The sequence below is a fragment of the Platalea leucorodia genome (assembly GCF_965183815.1).
Source record: "Platalea leucorodia genome assembly, chromosome: 18".
Lineage (NCBI taxonomy): Eukaryota > Metazoa > Chordata > Aves > Pelecaniformes > Threskiornithidae > Platalea > Platalea leucorodia.
In genome coordinates this window covers 7,362,627-7,380,530 of record NC_138840.1, presented here as the reverse complement: position 1 = coordinate 7,380,530, position 17,904 = coordinate 7,362,627, and the positions used below count along the sequence as shown (strand labels likewise).

Genomic DNA, 17,904 nt, shown 5'->3' with positions numbered 1-17,904 from the left:
CCTGTAACATACACATGCACAAACACAGCTTCTACAGGTACGTCTGCATTCGAACACTTGTATGCTCTTCCTTGCAGAGCAGATTACCCGATTGCCTTTCCACACCAAATTCTTTCTCCCATGGTCAAAAGACGACACAGACATCATCTTTTATGCCCATGTTAGTTACTCTGCACCGGTATCGCATCCATTTGTTACGTCCCATATCAGTGACAGCGAACCTTGAAGCCTCTGATTCAAAGCTTCAGGAGGAAGCAAAGCTGCAGATGACCAGCGAAACCCACAGGCACCAGCGGGCAGGTTGCCAGTTATCATTCACATTTCTGAAGGCTAAAACCAGTTCTTCTCTTGTTAGCTAGCATTTATTAGTATCTATATAACACGTGTAGATAAACCAGAGGACAGATAAGATAAAACAGAGCAAGGGGGAAAGGAAAGGTATCTCCATATCATGATAGTTGGGACATTTTACTTGTAAATGTAAAGGAGAGCAAAACAAAAGGAGAGGATGGATTAGATGGTCGCTTACAGAAACTTTTGTTCTTCTGTCTTTGGTTTTAAACACACACACACACGAACATAAACTAAACCAAAGGTTATAAACCATATTTGTTATGCTGAGAACTTGCTGTCAGTACTGCGTTCATCTCCCTGAAGGTTTGACTGATCTATGCCTGGACTGTAGCACTCCAAAATGAATTCTTCAAGGTTACTAGGAAAACAATAGATCTTAAAAACCATGATGAACTGTTCAATTTCTACATTATAGGCTCAAGGATTCTCTCCCCCAAACCACAGAACTAGTTTTCCACCCCTTCATTCTCCTCCTGATTTTTTCAACAACTTCCTTCTCATCATGTATTCAATAACAGCTCTGATTGCTTTGTTTGCCACAGTAATCCACTCCATCTGTTGAAAGAGCTCAGAACCTTCTTCAGTTCTCTGTATCTCCCCATATTAATAAAGAAAGTTCACTGACAGATTCCCAAGGGACAATTTTTTATTGAATTTCGGAATGTAAAGTATGAACTACAAAATAAAGCAGCATCTAAAAAGGTTTTACAAAGACTCAACATTTCTCAGCATGAGAAATACAGTGAAAGCAAGTGAGCTTTTCTACTGGCATGGGGGGTGGGGAGGGAAGGATTGTAGCAGTAATTAGTTGTTTTAAGAAGGTTAATCTTTATGATCACGCTACGGCCTGCAGTTACTCCATGCAACCATCTGGTCAAGGTAACGGGTTACAAAATTCAGTCCTAAAAGCAGGAGAGCTGACCTACTGCCAGCGTGCTCACCCCAAAGAAGCGCTCGCTGCCTTTCCGACCCAGGAAGGTCCTTCAGCACCCAGCAACCAAACGTTAAGCACTCCCAGAACCTCGGTGGTACTGATCCAGACATTAAATATTCATGTGTCTGGCAACATGCAAGCATGAAAAGGGTACAGACTTGGGCTGTGAGGCCCTAGCACTGGAGAGGACTACTTCCAGCTGGAAATTTTTTACTTGGGGAATTCTGAACCCATATTTCACATCTTGTTGCTATCTCAGAATAGTTCAGAAGTATACGAGTTCAAAAACATTTACAGACTTTCAGAGTTTAAAGACCATTTGCAAAGACTGTGTTTGCAGCATGCCCTACTTCAACCAAACACAGCTCCTTCCCAAGCTGTGCTGCCTAGCGCTAGAACCCAAGGCTGGCTCCTCTGATGCTCAATGGTGCTGTCGCAGTACAGCAGGGACCCACGTACTCACCCTCGTACCTCAACACCTGATGCAGAAAGCAGGCTTGCTGCAACGCTGAACATATCTAGAAGCTTCCATGCACTCGGCTGAGACCTAAAACTGGTCAACACCTCCAAAATGACTTTGCATTTGTACATTTGAAATACATTTTGACAAGTCTGAATATACACAGAACTCGCACCACTTCATACGATCCCTTCCAACAATACCCAGAAGTGCATTTTCAGGTACGCCTCATTCAAAGGTCAGAACAGCAACTTTGATGCCGTTCTGTAAAAGCAAAGTACCATGCTTTTCCCACTGTGTGAACATGGAATACACACACTAACGTACTGCATGCAGTAAAAAGAAATAATCTCCTAAATGCAATCTAAAGTTTAAAAATATTTCTTATCTCCTATTCTCCAGAGCTGTATTATTTTTTCCTCTAAAAATGATTAAAGCAAGATGTCCAATTAATTTTAGGGATGGTGAACAGTATGAGGCACTTGATTTCAATTTCAAACAAACATGTTTGACTGCAACTGAGTACAATTAGCATCTTCCCCCAAAAGTCTGTATTTTTATATATTCTTTTTCTGAAATAGTACAAAGCTGTTATGTGACTACATTTTGCCTCCATTCAGACACGAGAAACACACAGACTTTAATTCGGCCAGGTAGGATCTGGCAGCTGATGACAGCGTCCACCCAGCAAACCAGAAATCCTCCGAGAGACCTGCAGGGTATTAAGCACGTAGCTGCAAGCTGCCTTATGTGGCCACAGATTCTTCAAGGGAGAATTTTAGGACAGGTGCAAACAGCACTAGGAAGCGTTGCTGGTAAGAAAGTCTTTGAAAATAAAGCATGGCATAGCTCTAACTATTATCAAGAGACACAGAAATTTCTAAATTTCTGATATTCGAGCCAGATGAAATAAGAGCAACACTAGCAAACTTCACAGATCTTTAATCAGCCTGTCCCACCTGTATAATTATCTCTGATGCATGTGCAGACTCATAAGCTCTTGAAAGTTGGAGAGAAGAAGGGGCATGGCTAGCCATGCAAATCAAAAAAGCAAGGGAAAAAGAAGATAACATTTTGGGCTCCATTTTCTGGAGACATCTTCTCCGGAATCAGCATTTCTGAAGTTGAAAATTTGCTGTAACAGAAGTGTGACAGCAGAAGGCTGTGCAAGATAGAGGTTAATCTGGGTTTACAATCCAGACTTTGCTGAGAGCAGTGCACATGGAAGGGGCTGAAGGCACAAGGGTTGTGGCAAGCACCATGCTGGTAACGGAAAGGAATTTGGGCCACAGTACAATCACCATCTATATTATTACAGCTTAATAGCTTTCAGGCTAAGCTGCCTTCCTACGCTCTGTTTTGCCTTATCAAATATGACAAGATTAGCACTACCCAAGATGCTGAATTGACAGCTTTGAAGACTGGAGCCTGCTCTCCGCTGGGTGAGGATAAACTGGGCAGAGGCAACAAGAACTTCCTACACTTTTATCCTCAGAAGTGGAACACGACTGGGCAGAGCAGGATACGCTGGGAAGGAAAGTTCAGTTGCTGTCTCCTACTCGGCCTTCAGCGCCTTCCCCCGGAGCCCCCGGCAGGGATGGTGCTGGCAACATTCATTAGCAACAGGTAAAACTGCTGCAGGGAAGCAGCCTAGCATTCCCAGGAAGGAGCAATGGGAATCCTATATATATTCTCACTACCAGAATACTTACATACAGTAAACTAATAACTCCAAACCAGGCTAACGTTTTTCACTCGATGAAGACTCCCTTCCCCACATTCCCCAATATCCAAGACAGCAGGTATCCCACTCCAAACACATCCTTTCGTCTCCAGTGCCCACACAATCAAAGCTAGTGATATTTTCCAACAGAATTTCCTTCTCAGTTAAGTGAGCTGAAATGTTTATTACAATTAAATTCTTCTTGGCAAGAATGTATCGTAGGACCGGGAACATCTTGCATACAGGGTTTTTCTTAAAATTGAATTAATTTTCTCTAAACATGCCCCACCGTTTTGTCCTGAAAAACTGGAGACTATAAGCACTCTCCCGTGAGCCTAGAAGTGAGCCATTTTCATTTCAGACAGACAGCAAGTGATGTTTTAAATTCAGTTCATCCATTTTTGTTAACTCAATTTTGCATCCAAAATTCAGGTGAGTGAAATGTCCAAATGGTACCTCTTTGATGGGTATAATGGACTATGCAACAAAATGAGCAATTATGTCCTCTCCTCTAAAAACGATTTTAAGAAATGCTACATTCTGCTCCTATTTGAATTTATATAAAGTATAAACTCGAGTTAAGTCGGATCCCTCCTGTTTAATCTTACAGTCACCTTAAGAGCCCCGTTGTCTCTCCCGAGTCACATGCATAACGAAACTATGCGTCTTGCTTCTGCTTTGCAAAGAACCTAGTGTAAAGATGAACGGACCTAACGGATTTGCCTCCCGCAAGAGGAAAACGCAGCGGCGACAAAGCGATGTTCTGAGCACGCCTCTAACATATCAACCGCTAGATACACTGAAAGTGAGTAACTAATTGGGAGACCATAAAAATCAGCATTGTAAGCTCTTGCACAGCAGTGGTATGATTCTTCTGCAGGGACAATTAAATACAACACAAAGAGAAAAAGAGAGAGACTGCTACTGCCTCCGTAGATTTCCTCATGGGTCTTTTTTAGTGTGGTTCCTTATCCCTACTCCTAATTTTACAGTAGTAACATTAATTCAGTTTTCCAAATTGTTTACAGTTGGACACTTTCCACACTAAAAGATGACAGAAGTCATGAACCCCGGTCTGTCATTGAGCAGGAAGCATACAGTATATATTAAATGCACACACACCGATCCCCTCCATTCCCACTTTCTCGAGTTAGTATATGCTTGTGAATAGAGCACTGTAAGGAAGTGATGCAGTAATGCAGAGGGAAGAGAGGGAAAAGCATTAAAACTTTTAAGAGTGACAAAGTTTTAGAGATTACTGGAAAGTCAGATGAATGTTCAAGGAGATCATTATACAAAGACAGCGTAAAGAGGAGCCAAAAAAACTTACACACTGATGTCTTCTGGTTATTGTCCTTGCTGGGCATTAGCTTCACCCCTCTGGACTTCAGTTCGATTTGCTTTTTGACTACAGAGACAGATTTAAAACAAAGCAAAAGACAAGGAAGAGATTAGCTAAGCATTAGAGATTATTTAAAAAGAAAGCGAAGGCACAGTTGTACACGACCCACAGGGCAAGATACCCTGCATCTTTCCCTTACAGCTCAGACAACTTATCCTGACCCCTCAAAACCATTAGGGCCCCCTTTCATTTACCTTGTTAGGCCTGGACTAGTGGCTTTGGGGACCTGAGCCAAGCTGACCCAACTGGAATATAAAAATTGGGCACACAACCCCCATCCCTCCGTAACCATGCCATTTTGCTTAACATACTAAAACTGGGCAACAGACCAAAGGGAAGCTCTAAGAAGCTTCAGGGACCTTGAGAGTAAAATGCGGAGTTAGTTTCACCCCGTTTTACTGATGCAGTTATTCCATGAATACGTTATACGGTAAAGCCATTCTCTGCTTCTATAGGAATACAGCACTCAAATGAACACCCCATAACCGAAAAACTGTACATGATCTGCATGAACAGCAGACTCAAAAAGGCAGTAGAACAGCAGAGAAAAGGGCCATATTAGAACGATACCATTGGCAAAGAGAAGTATAAATTTAGAGACCCGCTATGAATAGCCACAGGCACATCAATCAAAATCTGCGTGGTGACTCTGCCAGAGGCCCTGTTCTGGCCGTTTGCCTCCCCGTCCTCAGCCTCATCCAGAAGATGAGGAAACACGAGGGGAGCAACAAGATTTCTCTCCCTCCACCCACCGCCAAGACAGTCCCGTCCTTCCTCACACAACTGAGCAGCTATTTGTTTTTATTATCTGGCCTGGGCTGTTACCGAGGTTCTCTCTACACAAGAGGGTTTTGCACAAAAGCCACGCTGCCAAAGCCACCGGGATACCAGGAGAGAGACAGACAACGGCTTCCTGCAGCGTGCACACAGATATTTCTGACTAACACAGAGCACAATTTTTACTGGCGTATTTGAAGTTAATATGGTTAAAGAAGAACTGCACATCAGAAAGCATGATGTCCAGATCACTTTATAGGATCCTTTTTCTGATGAGCCAGTCCTTATCTATGGAGAAAACCAGTCCATCTTCCACTTCAAACTGTTCTTTTCTTGTTCTTTATCTTGTCATACTTTCATCCCTAAATTAGCACATTTCTAAGACAAAGCTGTCAAGAAAAATTACCGATATAACTAACAAGTTTTTTTTAATCATGCTTTTCTGGCTTAAAAAAAAAATCTGTTTAGAACATCTGTTTGCAGGAGCGTCAGACAGAGAGATGTCAAGCACTATTCCTTGAAGCTTACCTAAGGTAGTGCTTTTCTGAGCTAGCTAGCTTGGAGCTTATTGTTCATCATCTGCTTACAGCTTTTTGCTTTCTCTTTAAATAAAGCAGTTATAACTTCAAACTGAGGTCTACATTAGCTTCAAAAATATTCATGAGGAAAAGCTTATGTTGTTCATGTCTGTCTTACTAGTGTTAGTATCTTTAATCTGTTGGGGTTTTTTTTTGCCTTTTTTTTAAAGAAGGGAAAGATAATTTACAGTATGCTACTTTCAAAGCAAATCTAACACACACTTGTTTCTTTTTTACTGTATTTTACTGTAAATCCACCAGGAGAAGAGCAGCAGGTCTCAGAACGCCCCCAACAGCCACGTATTCCTCCAGGTCACGGTGTGGTAATTCTGGGATATTTGTAGTCTGACCTCGAGGGTTTTAACAAACACGCTCTATCAAGGGACCAAAGAAAGGACACGGGGCTACAAAAGCTGAAGTTTCCAGGCAAGTCTGGAACCTATTTCTGCCTCAACTAGAATAGTGACAGCTTTAAAACACAAATGAGAGATGAAAGGCTGTGCTAAAGGCCACCGGATTACAGGCTACCTCACATAGCCTCTTGCTTGTGTGTAACGACCGCCAGCCAGCGATCATGTCAGCTCTGCTCCGGCTCAGGGCAGCAACAGATAAACACCTTGCAGCAAAATACTAGATGGGAGTGGGACGAGTTTACAGTGTCCCTCTTAAGGCACTCCATAGCCTTTTCCCAGCATAACAGGGAAACGGCTACCACGATGTTCTGCGCGAAGCCCCCGGCACCCTTCTGCTCGGCACGGCGGGAGCGGCCATCAGCCCGGCTGCGCCCACCTACGCGCTCTTCCAGTGGGGGAAGCTCAGCTCCCCCCGCCCGCGGCGGCTGCCCTCCTCTCGCGGCCGCCCTGCCCCTCGGCAGGACCCGCCGGAGCTGCCCCGAGGGGTTTCCATCGCAGGCAGGACAGCGCCAGGGCCGGGGCTCTCCGGCCTCTTGCTGACGCTGCAGTGCAGCACGCGAACTGCCTTCGGGATAAAGCGTCGAGGAGGCCCCGTTCCGCTTATCCTCCATAACGCTGCAGTTAATGATTCTCTGGCACTTTCCAAGCAAGTCCAGGGATAACCTCATAGTCACAGCCAACATTCACTCCCAGTCAATAAAACACAGTCAAGCCCAAGTATCGAAGGCTAAATTTGAGCTACTGCGGGATGTACAATGGCTCGTGACTTTGCAGTATCTAATTCATTGCTCTGTAAAGTGCTTTGGGGCACCATCAGTAAGAGAGCGGCTTTATAAAAATGATTTCCATTTTTATATTCTCCGCAACTTCCCTTGCAAGTTACTTTATACAATTACCAGTGAATTCTTCTCCTAGCCACACACAGAAAAGCACAAGTCTGTTGATTTCTGTATGATAAAGGAAGCCTGTGGCCTTAAAGGACGAGCAAAGCTTTCTGATCACCAGCCTATGCCCCCCCCCCCCCCCCCAGCACTGACGCTGACACCGTGGACGGGATAACGCATCCCCGGGAGGGTCAGGGCACGCTGACCGCTGAACTACAGCAACTTGCATTGACTTTTCAGGCTGCTGAACATCCCAAAGTCCAGCTGAATGCCATCGCTATGGAGAGTTCACGACTTCAACACGTCCAGGCCTCGCACACAACTGCAAATTTTTAAAGGACGCACTAAACAACAAAAATGCACCTGTATTCGTTCCTGTCTTCCAGATTCCAGCTAACAGACAGAGCCCCACTCCAAATTTGTGACTAATTGCAAACCTAGCTCCAAAACACCCAACAGTAATGAAAACAAGCAGCAGAAACCAGACAGTCATTACTAAGGACCAATCCTATAACGCAGAGGCTAAACTGCATTACCATGAAGTATATACTCCCCTAATTGCATCGTGTCTTTTTCAACAATAATTGATAAAGAGAAATCACTGTAATACTCTCCTCTTAATCCTTCATTTTGTTTGCGACATGGAGACATAATGATGAAAGTCAAGCTTTACAAATTACTCAATTTAGATTAGAACAAGTCAGAATACAATATCACCTGTGTTTTTAAAAAATAAATAAATAAGAACAATTCTCCTACTCTATGCCCTCAAAAATCCAGTATATAAAAATCTGGTTTGTTTATAGATTTGAATGTGGAACAGTACTACAAAGGACTGTGTCAGGATAATTGGATGAACAGAAATTCCTCTGTTTTCTGGAGGGTTTTGCTGCTCGCATGTATCTGATAGATCTAATGGAATACTCAGTGTCCTGTCAAATTTGAGAGATGACATTACAAAGCTTTTCCAGCAAGCAGGCAGTCTGGGGTGTTTCTTTTAAACCGTTTCATGTTGCTCTAAACGAGAATTTAAGGAGACATTTATTTATTTTTAATTTTGAAAACAGCATTTCAGCAAAAATCTATTCCATGAACCTCTGTTCCCCTTGCTGGGGGACTGCTATTAAAAACAGACTTGCCTGAATCTCTTTTCCTCCTGCTGGGGTGTTTTAGTGTTATCTGGGATACTACAGCAGGTTGCTTACAGGGATTCTTACTCGAGTTGAAGAGAAACACCCTCAAATGCAACCATTTTGAAACTCCTCATTTATGCCCTCCATTAGCTAGCCAAAGCAACGTGTCTTTAGGAATCAGAGCCTGCAGCAAGCACCAGAATTCTCCTGTCTTTGCCTCTGTCTCAGGATTACCCAGGAGAGTCAACAGGTTGCACAGCATAAGCTGTAACCCCTTTGCAGCTCAAAGGTGTGATCCAAGATAAAGATTAGCAGATCTGTCAAAAATAAAGCGTATATATTTATAGATATGTACATATCCTTAAAAGCCATTTATGTGGTGCGGTATGTGCAACAGACAGTTCGTCACACCGTTATTAAAGGCGACGGTCCGCTGGCACTCTGCACTGTGCTACGGGCTGAAACTCGCCCGCATTTATCTTTCTACCTGAGGGTGGAGGACAGCAGGGGAAGGGAACGGGGCGGGGAGATCGATAAAAGATGCAATTATGTGTTGGTAACAATCAGCTAAAAAGCAATTTGGGATCCAACTTACATAATAAAATATGTGGAGAGATGGACTACACCAGACAGAGCATTATCTAGCTCTGTTTAGCATCGTTTTAAATTCAGCAGCTTTTTCATTACCTCCTTCACAGCACCTCGTCGCTATGACAGAGGGGATGCCAGGGGATACCTGGCTGCGCCGGCACCGGAGTAAGGCACTTCTAGCTTATTTTCTTACCACCTGCAGGTACACGGCATCTTTTTGGGGTGGAAGGCAGAAGAAGTGGGAGGAAGAGAAAAAGATTGATGCGCCAATTTCTCTACAGTTCCTTTTATTTGCTTTTACAGGGTGTGGGGGGGAAAAAGTATTTGCAAGAATGCACGATTCACCTTAAAGGGGAAAAGGAAAGGGAAAAATATTTTAACTCCCCCTGGAAGGGAACAAGTTTATTGTATTCAACAAAGAAAACCTGTATGCAGGCTGATCAGATCTAACCTTGCTTTTACATTCATAAGAGATTTCCAAATTAGGGCATGGATTAGAAAGAGCTGCAACAGAACATACAAAGGCGGCGTTCTGCTAAAACTAAGTATCAATGTTAAACAAGCTGGAAGGGAAATTATTTTCTTATAGATTATCAGCAAAGCCAGATACTGTCTCAGAGGACATAGGATGTTAATAAATGATGTCTATACATGTCTTTGGAAAACAGACAACAAATTAGATTCATGCTAACCCTCTCTTCTTTCTCTTGCACAATCCTGGGGTCTGCTTCATCTCTACTGCTGCAAAACACATTTTAGTTGCTCTACTTTATATGACATTATATATCCTATTTTGTATGTATTTATTTATCTGCCTTAAAATATTTATGTTCAGACAAGGTTATGATCCTATGAAAAGGGATACGCTGAGTTTTTTGAAGTTGCATTGGCATCTTTAATGTTCTACGGACACAGATTCCACTGACTGCAAATATCCTGCCTTTATACCTGGGGGGGTTGGGGTCTTTTTTGGTTTTTTTTTTCTCGTTTTAAGTACAGAAATCTTCCCAACAGATGGAAAGAACCAGACAAACTCCACAAAAAACAGCAAGTGTGTGAAGAATGAGTGTCAGATTCCCTTTGCCTGCTAGACAGCGGTCCTGCTTCAATGCCATTTCAAGAGCACATCTTTAAGTTCATCTTGTAAATGCTCAATACACAAAAGCATGGTTCATTATATCTAACAAAACAGTTTCCAAGGAGTGTGCTAGATTAGAACCCCCTGACATTTATCTAATCAGAGGAAATTATAACATTAATCTTTACTTTTCTATTTAAGAAAAAAGGATGATTCAGACAGGTGTTTTAATAGAAAGCAGCAATCATGACAGCAAAGGAAAATGTCATATCAAAAGCCATCAGCTGCATGCAGTCGTTTGTGTTATACAGAAAAAACAAAGTTTTTTTTTCTTATAATTTCAAGTACTTTATATGTTAAAGGAAAGCAAGGGAAGTTAAATAACAATGGTGATTCATAAAGCAAAGCCCGTGTTGAGGCGATGACAACACTGCTAAGGCTAAACAAACAGGGACCAAACAGGGCAAGTTCGCAGATTTATCAAAGGAAACTCCTCTCCCTTTCATTTTGTTCCTGCTTGTCTAGGGCTACAGTACTTTTTCTCGTCAAAGTCCTGCTTCTTCCTTTTGAGGAAAGCTACTGAACTACACTGGCACAAACCTCTGGAGGGTGGGTGAGGAACCGGGTGCCATTCCTTCTCCTTCCCTGCTTCATTATCCCTCTCCCTGATCCTGCCTCCAGAGCCGGCTGCCTGAAGCAATGCTGCACCACAGCACCCACAAAGTCCTTCAAAGTCCTCAGAGAGAATTGGGGTAAAACATTTCTAAGGAATCCGCTCAAACCCAGCTGTTTTGGTGACCGTTTGGTCCCAAACAGGATGCACTGAACTGCAGTTAGCTGTGGTTGCCTGCATAACTCAGAAGACAACAGGATCTTTTCTCTGCTTGACTCCTGTGCTAAAGCATTTCCTCTCCCTCAACAGCATCTTAAGATCCCAATCCTGAAATCCATCCTTCGAGAGGTGGCCAGTAAATACAGGGCAGTTTACACTTCGAACAGGGTCAGTGCAAACAGACAGTCACTGCGGGACTCTGGACTGCCCTTCGCCTGGTGGCACCCAGTCCGTATGGCCACAGCCCACGCAGCACATTCCGCAAAACTGCCGGTCAAGGGACATCCGCTACCAAAGCATACACTGCACGTTCATTTTCCCATAGCTCACAAGCGTTTGTCCTCCAAACAATTGCCAACAGTAGCTGCCCACGCAACAATGCCTGGATACCCAGCTGGAAAATAATGTTAACATGCAGGAAGTTGTAGATTCCTAGGGAAAAAAAAAAGTTTGGCTAAACAGACACTGTGAATAGTGAGACCGGGCAGTAAACATTTACCTTGATACTGGGCACTGAACCCCTTCTGCCTGTGGTTGCCATCTGATGTGAAGTGAAGCCGCAGCCAATTTTTACTGCTGATAACCGGGGCAGGCAAATTCATTCCAGTAAACCTGCAAGAAACCAACCAATAACAGCCAAATGTTATTCTGACTGTGAATTATACCCCAAATACCTGTCCTCCTCCCAGGTATCCTCCTCCTACATGAACATAGGCAATCCTGAACCAGTACCACAGGCTCAAAGAAAGCGCCCCATGGTTGTGTTTATGCACGCATTCCTTTGCTTGTCTTCCCACCTGATGCTTACACATTTGTAATCCCAGGGTTTCCATTCCTTCCTTCTAAGGCAACGGGTGCGGGGGGCTGAGCTGGGTACTCACAACGTCTGTGCTACCAGGCAAATGAAACGGGTCCAGCTGGGCAGCCCAGAGGCTCCAGTCTTCTCCTGCACCACAGAGCGGAAGGTACAGAACAGCCCTGCACTAGAGGAGCTCTCTGTGTTTCCCCACTGACAGAACCTCATAGCTCCGTCACCTTTGGTATCTTATTGATAGCACAGAGAAATGGCATACAATCATCTCAGGGGACATGCTACACCTAAGGTATGCAAGATGAGCCTGACTCTCAAGCTTATTCAGTTTCTGTCTTCGTATTTGGTTAACCCTGCTAAAAAAAAAAAAAAAAAAAAAAAAAAAAAAGATGTTTATTTTAACCAAGGAAGAGAAAGGATTGCAAGAACGATTTTTTTCTTTTTACTGGAAATAGCCAGCAAGAAGCAATGATTTATGATCTATGCCAACCTGGAGAAGATTACAGCCATCAAACATGAGATGGAAAGCTCCACAGCCCATTAGTAGTCCTTCAGCAACTGTTCTCTTCGTGTCTCTTTTTTTTTTTTTAAAGTATTATGCTGTTTGCTTTATTAAACTCCAGATCATAATTCTTGGCTGCGTTGTCACATGTCAAATCTTAGTCCGGAACAATGTTTACCTAAGTCACAGCACCCTTGATTTGAGGTACATAATGGTAGCATTAACCATGGTAAGAACAACACTACCATGACAAAAGCTATTATGGAATCCTATTATTGTTAATGAAAGCCCATTTAATTTTTAATCATAGACTGTCACTTATTTAAAAATTATTGGCATTACAATACCTGTGCTTTTTTAGATGAAGGTAAAAGAATCCCGGAAATCTATTCCATTCAAAAGGATGCTTCAGTTTTTATTACTCCACATTTTCAACAGCAGAACTGATAGCCCAGAAAATATTTTAAAAGTCCTTCACTGCACTAACATCTCCAAAGGTGAACTTACAGCAGGAGGCCAGGAGGATACCTGGGAGCGTATTTATTGATGGTAGATGAATTGCAATGTAATCCTGCTCTACTTGTTAACGAAATAGCAGGGATGATTATGCTGCATAACTAATGCATCTCTGCCACCTACAGTACAGACTTTAAACCTTGTATTATCTCGTGGCTGAATTCCGCGTAATTGTGAAGCATGACTGAAAACATTCTTTACACTATAAAATTGTTTAAGAGTGTTCCTGATCATTTCTCTATTGATTATTTTCATCTCAATTTTGCAGACCTTTCTGAAATACAAGGTGTTATAAAAATGTATTCTATGTGGCATTCTGCCATCCTTGGATAACTCAAAGACAGTTGAACCAATTTAATTTGAAACTTTTTCAAATTACTAAGTTCAAACAAATATATTTTGGGCTGGGATCAAACATGGGATGCCTAAAACCAATTCTGAGAAAGTTACTATGGCTGGTTGTTATGACAACATGTTTGAACTTAATACTCTTACCCCCAAAGGCAATTTTATTATTCATTCTGAATCAACAGTCAAACTTCTCATAAATAATCTTTAGGTATGCAGAGCCTAATTTTACTTTCATAACTGTGGAGAGCTGAGTAATCCAATTGCCTGATATAAGAACTAGAGAACAATAAAATTAACCTGCCTCAATGAGGCAGAATTTCACTTTCCTGTCCCCCCGTCCCATTTTTATTTTTTAATACGCATATCCTCTTGAGAAGTGGATTCAGTAGCCCGCAGACTAGTCATCTACTTGCACATACACTTCATTTTAGGTATGGGAATAGTCCACTATTAACTTCCATGAATCCCACATATGTGAAGTGCTAGAATTCTACCAGCTGAGTGAATTAACACTTTGAAAATCAATTAGAAAAATGAATGGATCGCACTTCTTGCTACCTTTGCAATAGCATAAATAATTACTGAAGGCAAAAAGCAGGAGTATAGAAAAATAATCAATCATAACTACAGTGCTTTGCACTGCTATAAAGAACTACAGAAGATTTAGGGTGAAGGAAAACTGTTCCCTGAATTTCCTGCATGGAAATTTTCATCAGCACCATATGTCATTTGCTTAAGACATTGACAGCTTTTTGAAAGGACTAAATCAGCCAAGAAATCACTATCAGGTCCTCATTTCCATATACACCGCTGCTCAAACTCTCAGCACCCAAAAAGACTGTATTCTCCAGGGCTCCAGTCTAACAGACTCCCTTTTTTCCCCTTTTATCTTCCTGCCCCTGTTATTCCTGAAGTTAAGCAGCTCATTGTTAACGTCAAGGTGCAGGCTGCGGTGTTTGGAGCTGGTTTAGGTCCCAGGCCCTGCTGGTCCTCAGCACCCAGCTCAGAGGTTTGCCCCGAAGGAACAGCTAAGACGCACCAACCACCACGGCAAAGAGGAAGAAGCTGCTCCCTTCTTCACACACCCCAGGCTAAATCAAAACATCCCAGCAGCAGAGCATCTTTGCCGAGCATCAGGAATCCTAATGAAATCACTGGGACAAGCACATGGAAACGCACCATGCAACATGTGGAAGCATGGGTTTTGGAGGTTTGGTTTTGGGGTGGTTTTTTGTTGTTGTTGTTGTGTTTGGTTTTTTTTTTTTTTTTTTTTTTTTTTAAATTGATTCCAGTTAATAGAATTAGTTTAGGAAAATAAAGGCCTTACTTTTTGATTAGCTTTAATTGCTTGCAGAAATATAACTTCAGGCTCTATATCTACACTGAGCCCAAGCCCTCTCACACACCCCAAGGAGGGAAATCTCCAATGGAATCTACAATGGAAATCTCCAACGGAAAAGAAGTATTTACTCTGTGAATGCGGTTGTTCCTCCCAGCCCCACTGCAGTTGTAAACCTACGCACATAGAGCACCTAATGGAGGAAAAAAACCCAACCACCCTTTGTTAGTGCTGAAGGTGGGAACCTGCTAGAAGGCGCACACCCGTATCCCAGGGCTGCACCCTCTCCTGTTTCAGGATTCAGCCAGCAGGCAGGCCACCTCACACAACCAGAACGAGAGCATCCCGGCCTTCCCACTCCTCTTCCCCAGCTGCCACCACCGAAGTCTGCAGGTAGACAATTGCAGGATGAAGGGTTCATTCCCACTGAAATGCATGTTGCCCAGCACCAGGCTGGATGGGTCGGGGGCAGACATGTTCTGATGGGTAAGAAATAACATGGCTAGAGCTACACATTTAATGGAAAACATCATGCTCACCTGCAGTTAACTACTAGCTTTTCACCATAAGGCTCCCACAGGTTTAAAATAATCATTAGGAAGCATTAATGGTTAATTGATAATAGAATATTTAATTACAGATAAACACAGTTGAACTGAAGCAGCTGCATGGTCTTTGAATGCAAATGCCCTGGCTGCTATTCATGAATCTCAAATGAAATGGGAAGGATGCTCAGCAGGCAAGAGTCAACAGCAATCACGAAAACCAGAGAAACACCCCAAGTCTCCTGCAGGAGCTCCCACCGACTTGGCCGTGCACGGGGATGACGCCAGGCAGCACCAATTAGCACTGCTAAACCTGCGGGCAGACTGACAGCAGCCCAAGACAAAAAGGCAGCCGATAAAGGCTGCGACGAGCTCTTGGAGAGGATGCTGATTGCGCTGTGACACAGAGTACACAATGTTTGTACCGCCAACTTCTCAAGGTCACATTATTTTTCTTTATAAACCCAATGCTGCCTTCAAGAAAAAGGAGGAGCTACATTACAGAGACTTAGAAATGCACAGAGCTAATTAAAAGCAGCTGAAACTCCTTTCCACATTCCCCAGCATACTTTTGTACTACATTATGTGCTCTGAATTTTCAACACCTACCATTAGGCCCAATAAATGATTGAATTTCTAATAGTCCAGTGAGTCATGTAAATAAAAGCCCTTCTATTTTGGACCTCTGCCACTGTATTTTTCAATATTCCAGAGTTTTCTTTTTTTTTTTTTTTTTTTTTTTTTAATAAGTCTGTTAGCATTTTGCAAAACTTTTCAAGCCTCTATGTCCATTTCCCCCCTCCTCCCCTTTCTTGCCGCCATCACCAGGAGATGTGAATCACTTGATTAAATATTCAGCTTCCTGAATGTGGCAACGTGTTAACTGAAATCTAAGGCTTTGGAATGACTAAGTAGCAATGTAAGAACTGTTTTTAAAGTAAAATCAATAATCATTACTCACTGATAGGAATTCAGTACCCATTTTATATTAAGCATCCTGGAGTCACTTGGAGAAATAAGTGAACTGAGCTTCCACCCCAAAATTTCATTTCCACAGCTGTACCTTTTTGAGTCTGGAGGCGACCAGCGAGGATGCTGAGGCCAGGAAGGCTGGGCGAGAAACAGGCTCCCTGGCCTGGTGACTGAGAATTGCCAGAACAGCCTTTCTCTGAATGTCAATTCACCCACCTCTTCAGTCGAGTCCCACAAGGACCACGGTTTTGGACACTTTGGCTTGTTCTCTACCCTTGAGAGGTCCTTGAAAGCAAAAGTTAGCATTTGAACCACGTTGAACACTTTGCATGAGAAAGAACCTGTTAGACAATGCCTAACGGTTCAGGCCCTATAAGATACTGAATAAATCTGATCAAGTTTCAAGCGTCTTCAATACCAATGTCAAGCAACCAGTGCAGAAATCGGTGCTCAGAAAACACAGGAACTCTTGTAATTGCTTGAAGAGCATTTAACAGCCTCAGAAAAACTCAATGGTACTGAGGATTTAAATTTTTTTTTTTTTCCTGATGTCTAAGCCTGACTTATCTTCTCCTGCAATTTAAGCTCATCCTATGCACAGTGGATAGAGAACAGATTCTAGCTTTTTACACCGCAGTCCTTTGTGATACAGACATCAAATCTATGTTTCCAGCACACGCACGGGGAGCTTTGAGGACAGCAGGCTGCTGGCTCCCCATGGCCATCTCCACAGGTAAATACACCGGAACAACGGGAAGAGCGAGCTTCTGCCCTGCTCCCACAGAGACACAAGGCTTTGAACGTGAACAATCAGTTTAATCTTAGTTCTTCTCTGAACAAAGACAAAAAACACTGCTCTAGGGGCAGCTGGGTCATTTTGTGATTGAACAAGGTCAGTGGAAGAGTTTATTTACTTGCATTTGTGATCAGGATGCAAGTCCCAGCTGTTTGTGGTACGAACATGGCACAGAGGACTACCTTAGGAAAGGCCCAGCACAGGCGGAAGACAAGAATTCACATTGTGATCGCAAGTTTTAAAAGAGCTAAATACGAGCATGCCAGCCGCTTTTCGCCGTTTCCAAGCAGATGCATCTGCCGTAGAAACAGGCCTGGTGCACTATGTGAAGGTTTCCTTCTGCTGTACCAGGTACCAGATACCAGCTTTATTTACCTTTCTGACCATCTTAACTTCCAGGAAAACAAACCAACCAACCCACCCAAGAAACCCAAACCCCACAGGTACTCAGCTGCAGCTCCCAACAGGCTCCCTAACCAGTTGGTTCCCCACTAGCAGGCAGTTGCCAGTCCATTACTCTTGCTCAATCAGAAAGACCCGCCGCACTTGCAGACTTTCAAAATTTCACTCTGAATTCTCACACTATCCCCAGGCCCCCCCCGCCCCGAACGCTGTCTACAAGTTTAGATGGCCTGTAAAAAACACATTTCTTAAGCAACTGATTTTATCCCAAATGCTTTCCAATATTGTTTTTAATAAGAGCATTAAGGTATTTTTTCTTAAGTGAAATTGAAGCCTCCGCGTTAAACGCAGCTCCTCCAATATCTTTATTGCATTACACAAAGGTTAATGGTATCAAAACGCCTCTTTTGAGCAAAAGCAGTGAAGTGTGCTTTTCTCCACTGAACTATTTTCTTTATTTCTTTTCTTGCTCTTGTATTTCACATTGGATTCAGGCATTAAATATTTATAC

The 17,904-nt window shown here is 42.8% G+C and overlaps 1 protein-coding gene across 1 annotated transcript in view; it reads right to left on the bottom strand.

Moving 5' to 3' along the window:
- The window catches only part of CSMD2 (CUB and Sushi multiple domains 2), a gene marked incomplete at both ends in the record, with an annotated part of 300,879 nt that overhangs the window by 152,941 nt on the left and 130,034 nt on the right, over positions 1-17,904 (bottom strand). Inside the window, 2 exons of the mRNA XM_082329451.1 lie at positions 4,802-4,879; positions 11,659-11,771. Of these exons, the coding sequence (XP_082185577.1) occupies positions 4,802-4,879; positions 11,659-11,771 (191 nt within the window). The remainder of the gene's footprint in view (positions 1-4,801; positions 4,880-11,658; positions 11,772-17,904) is intronic.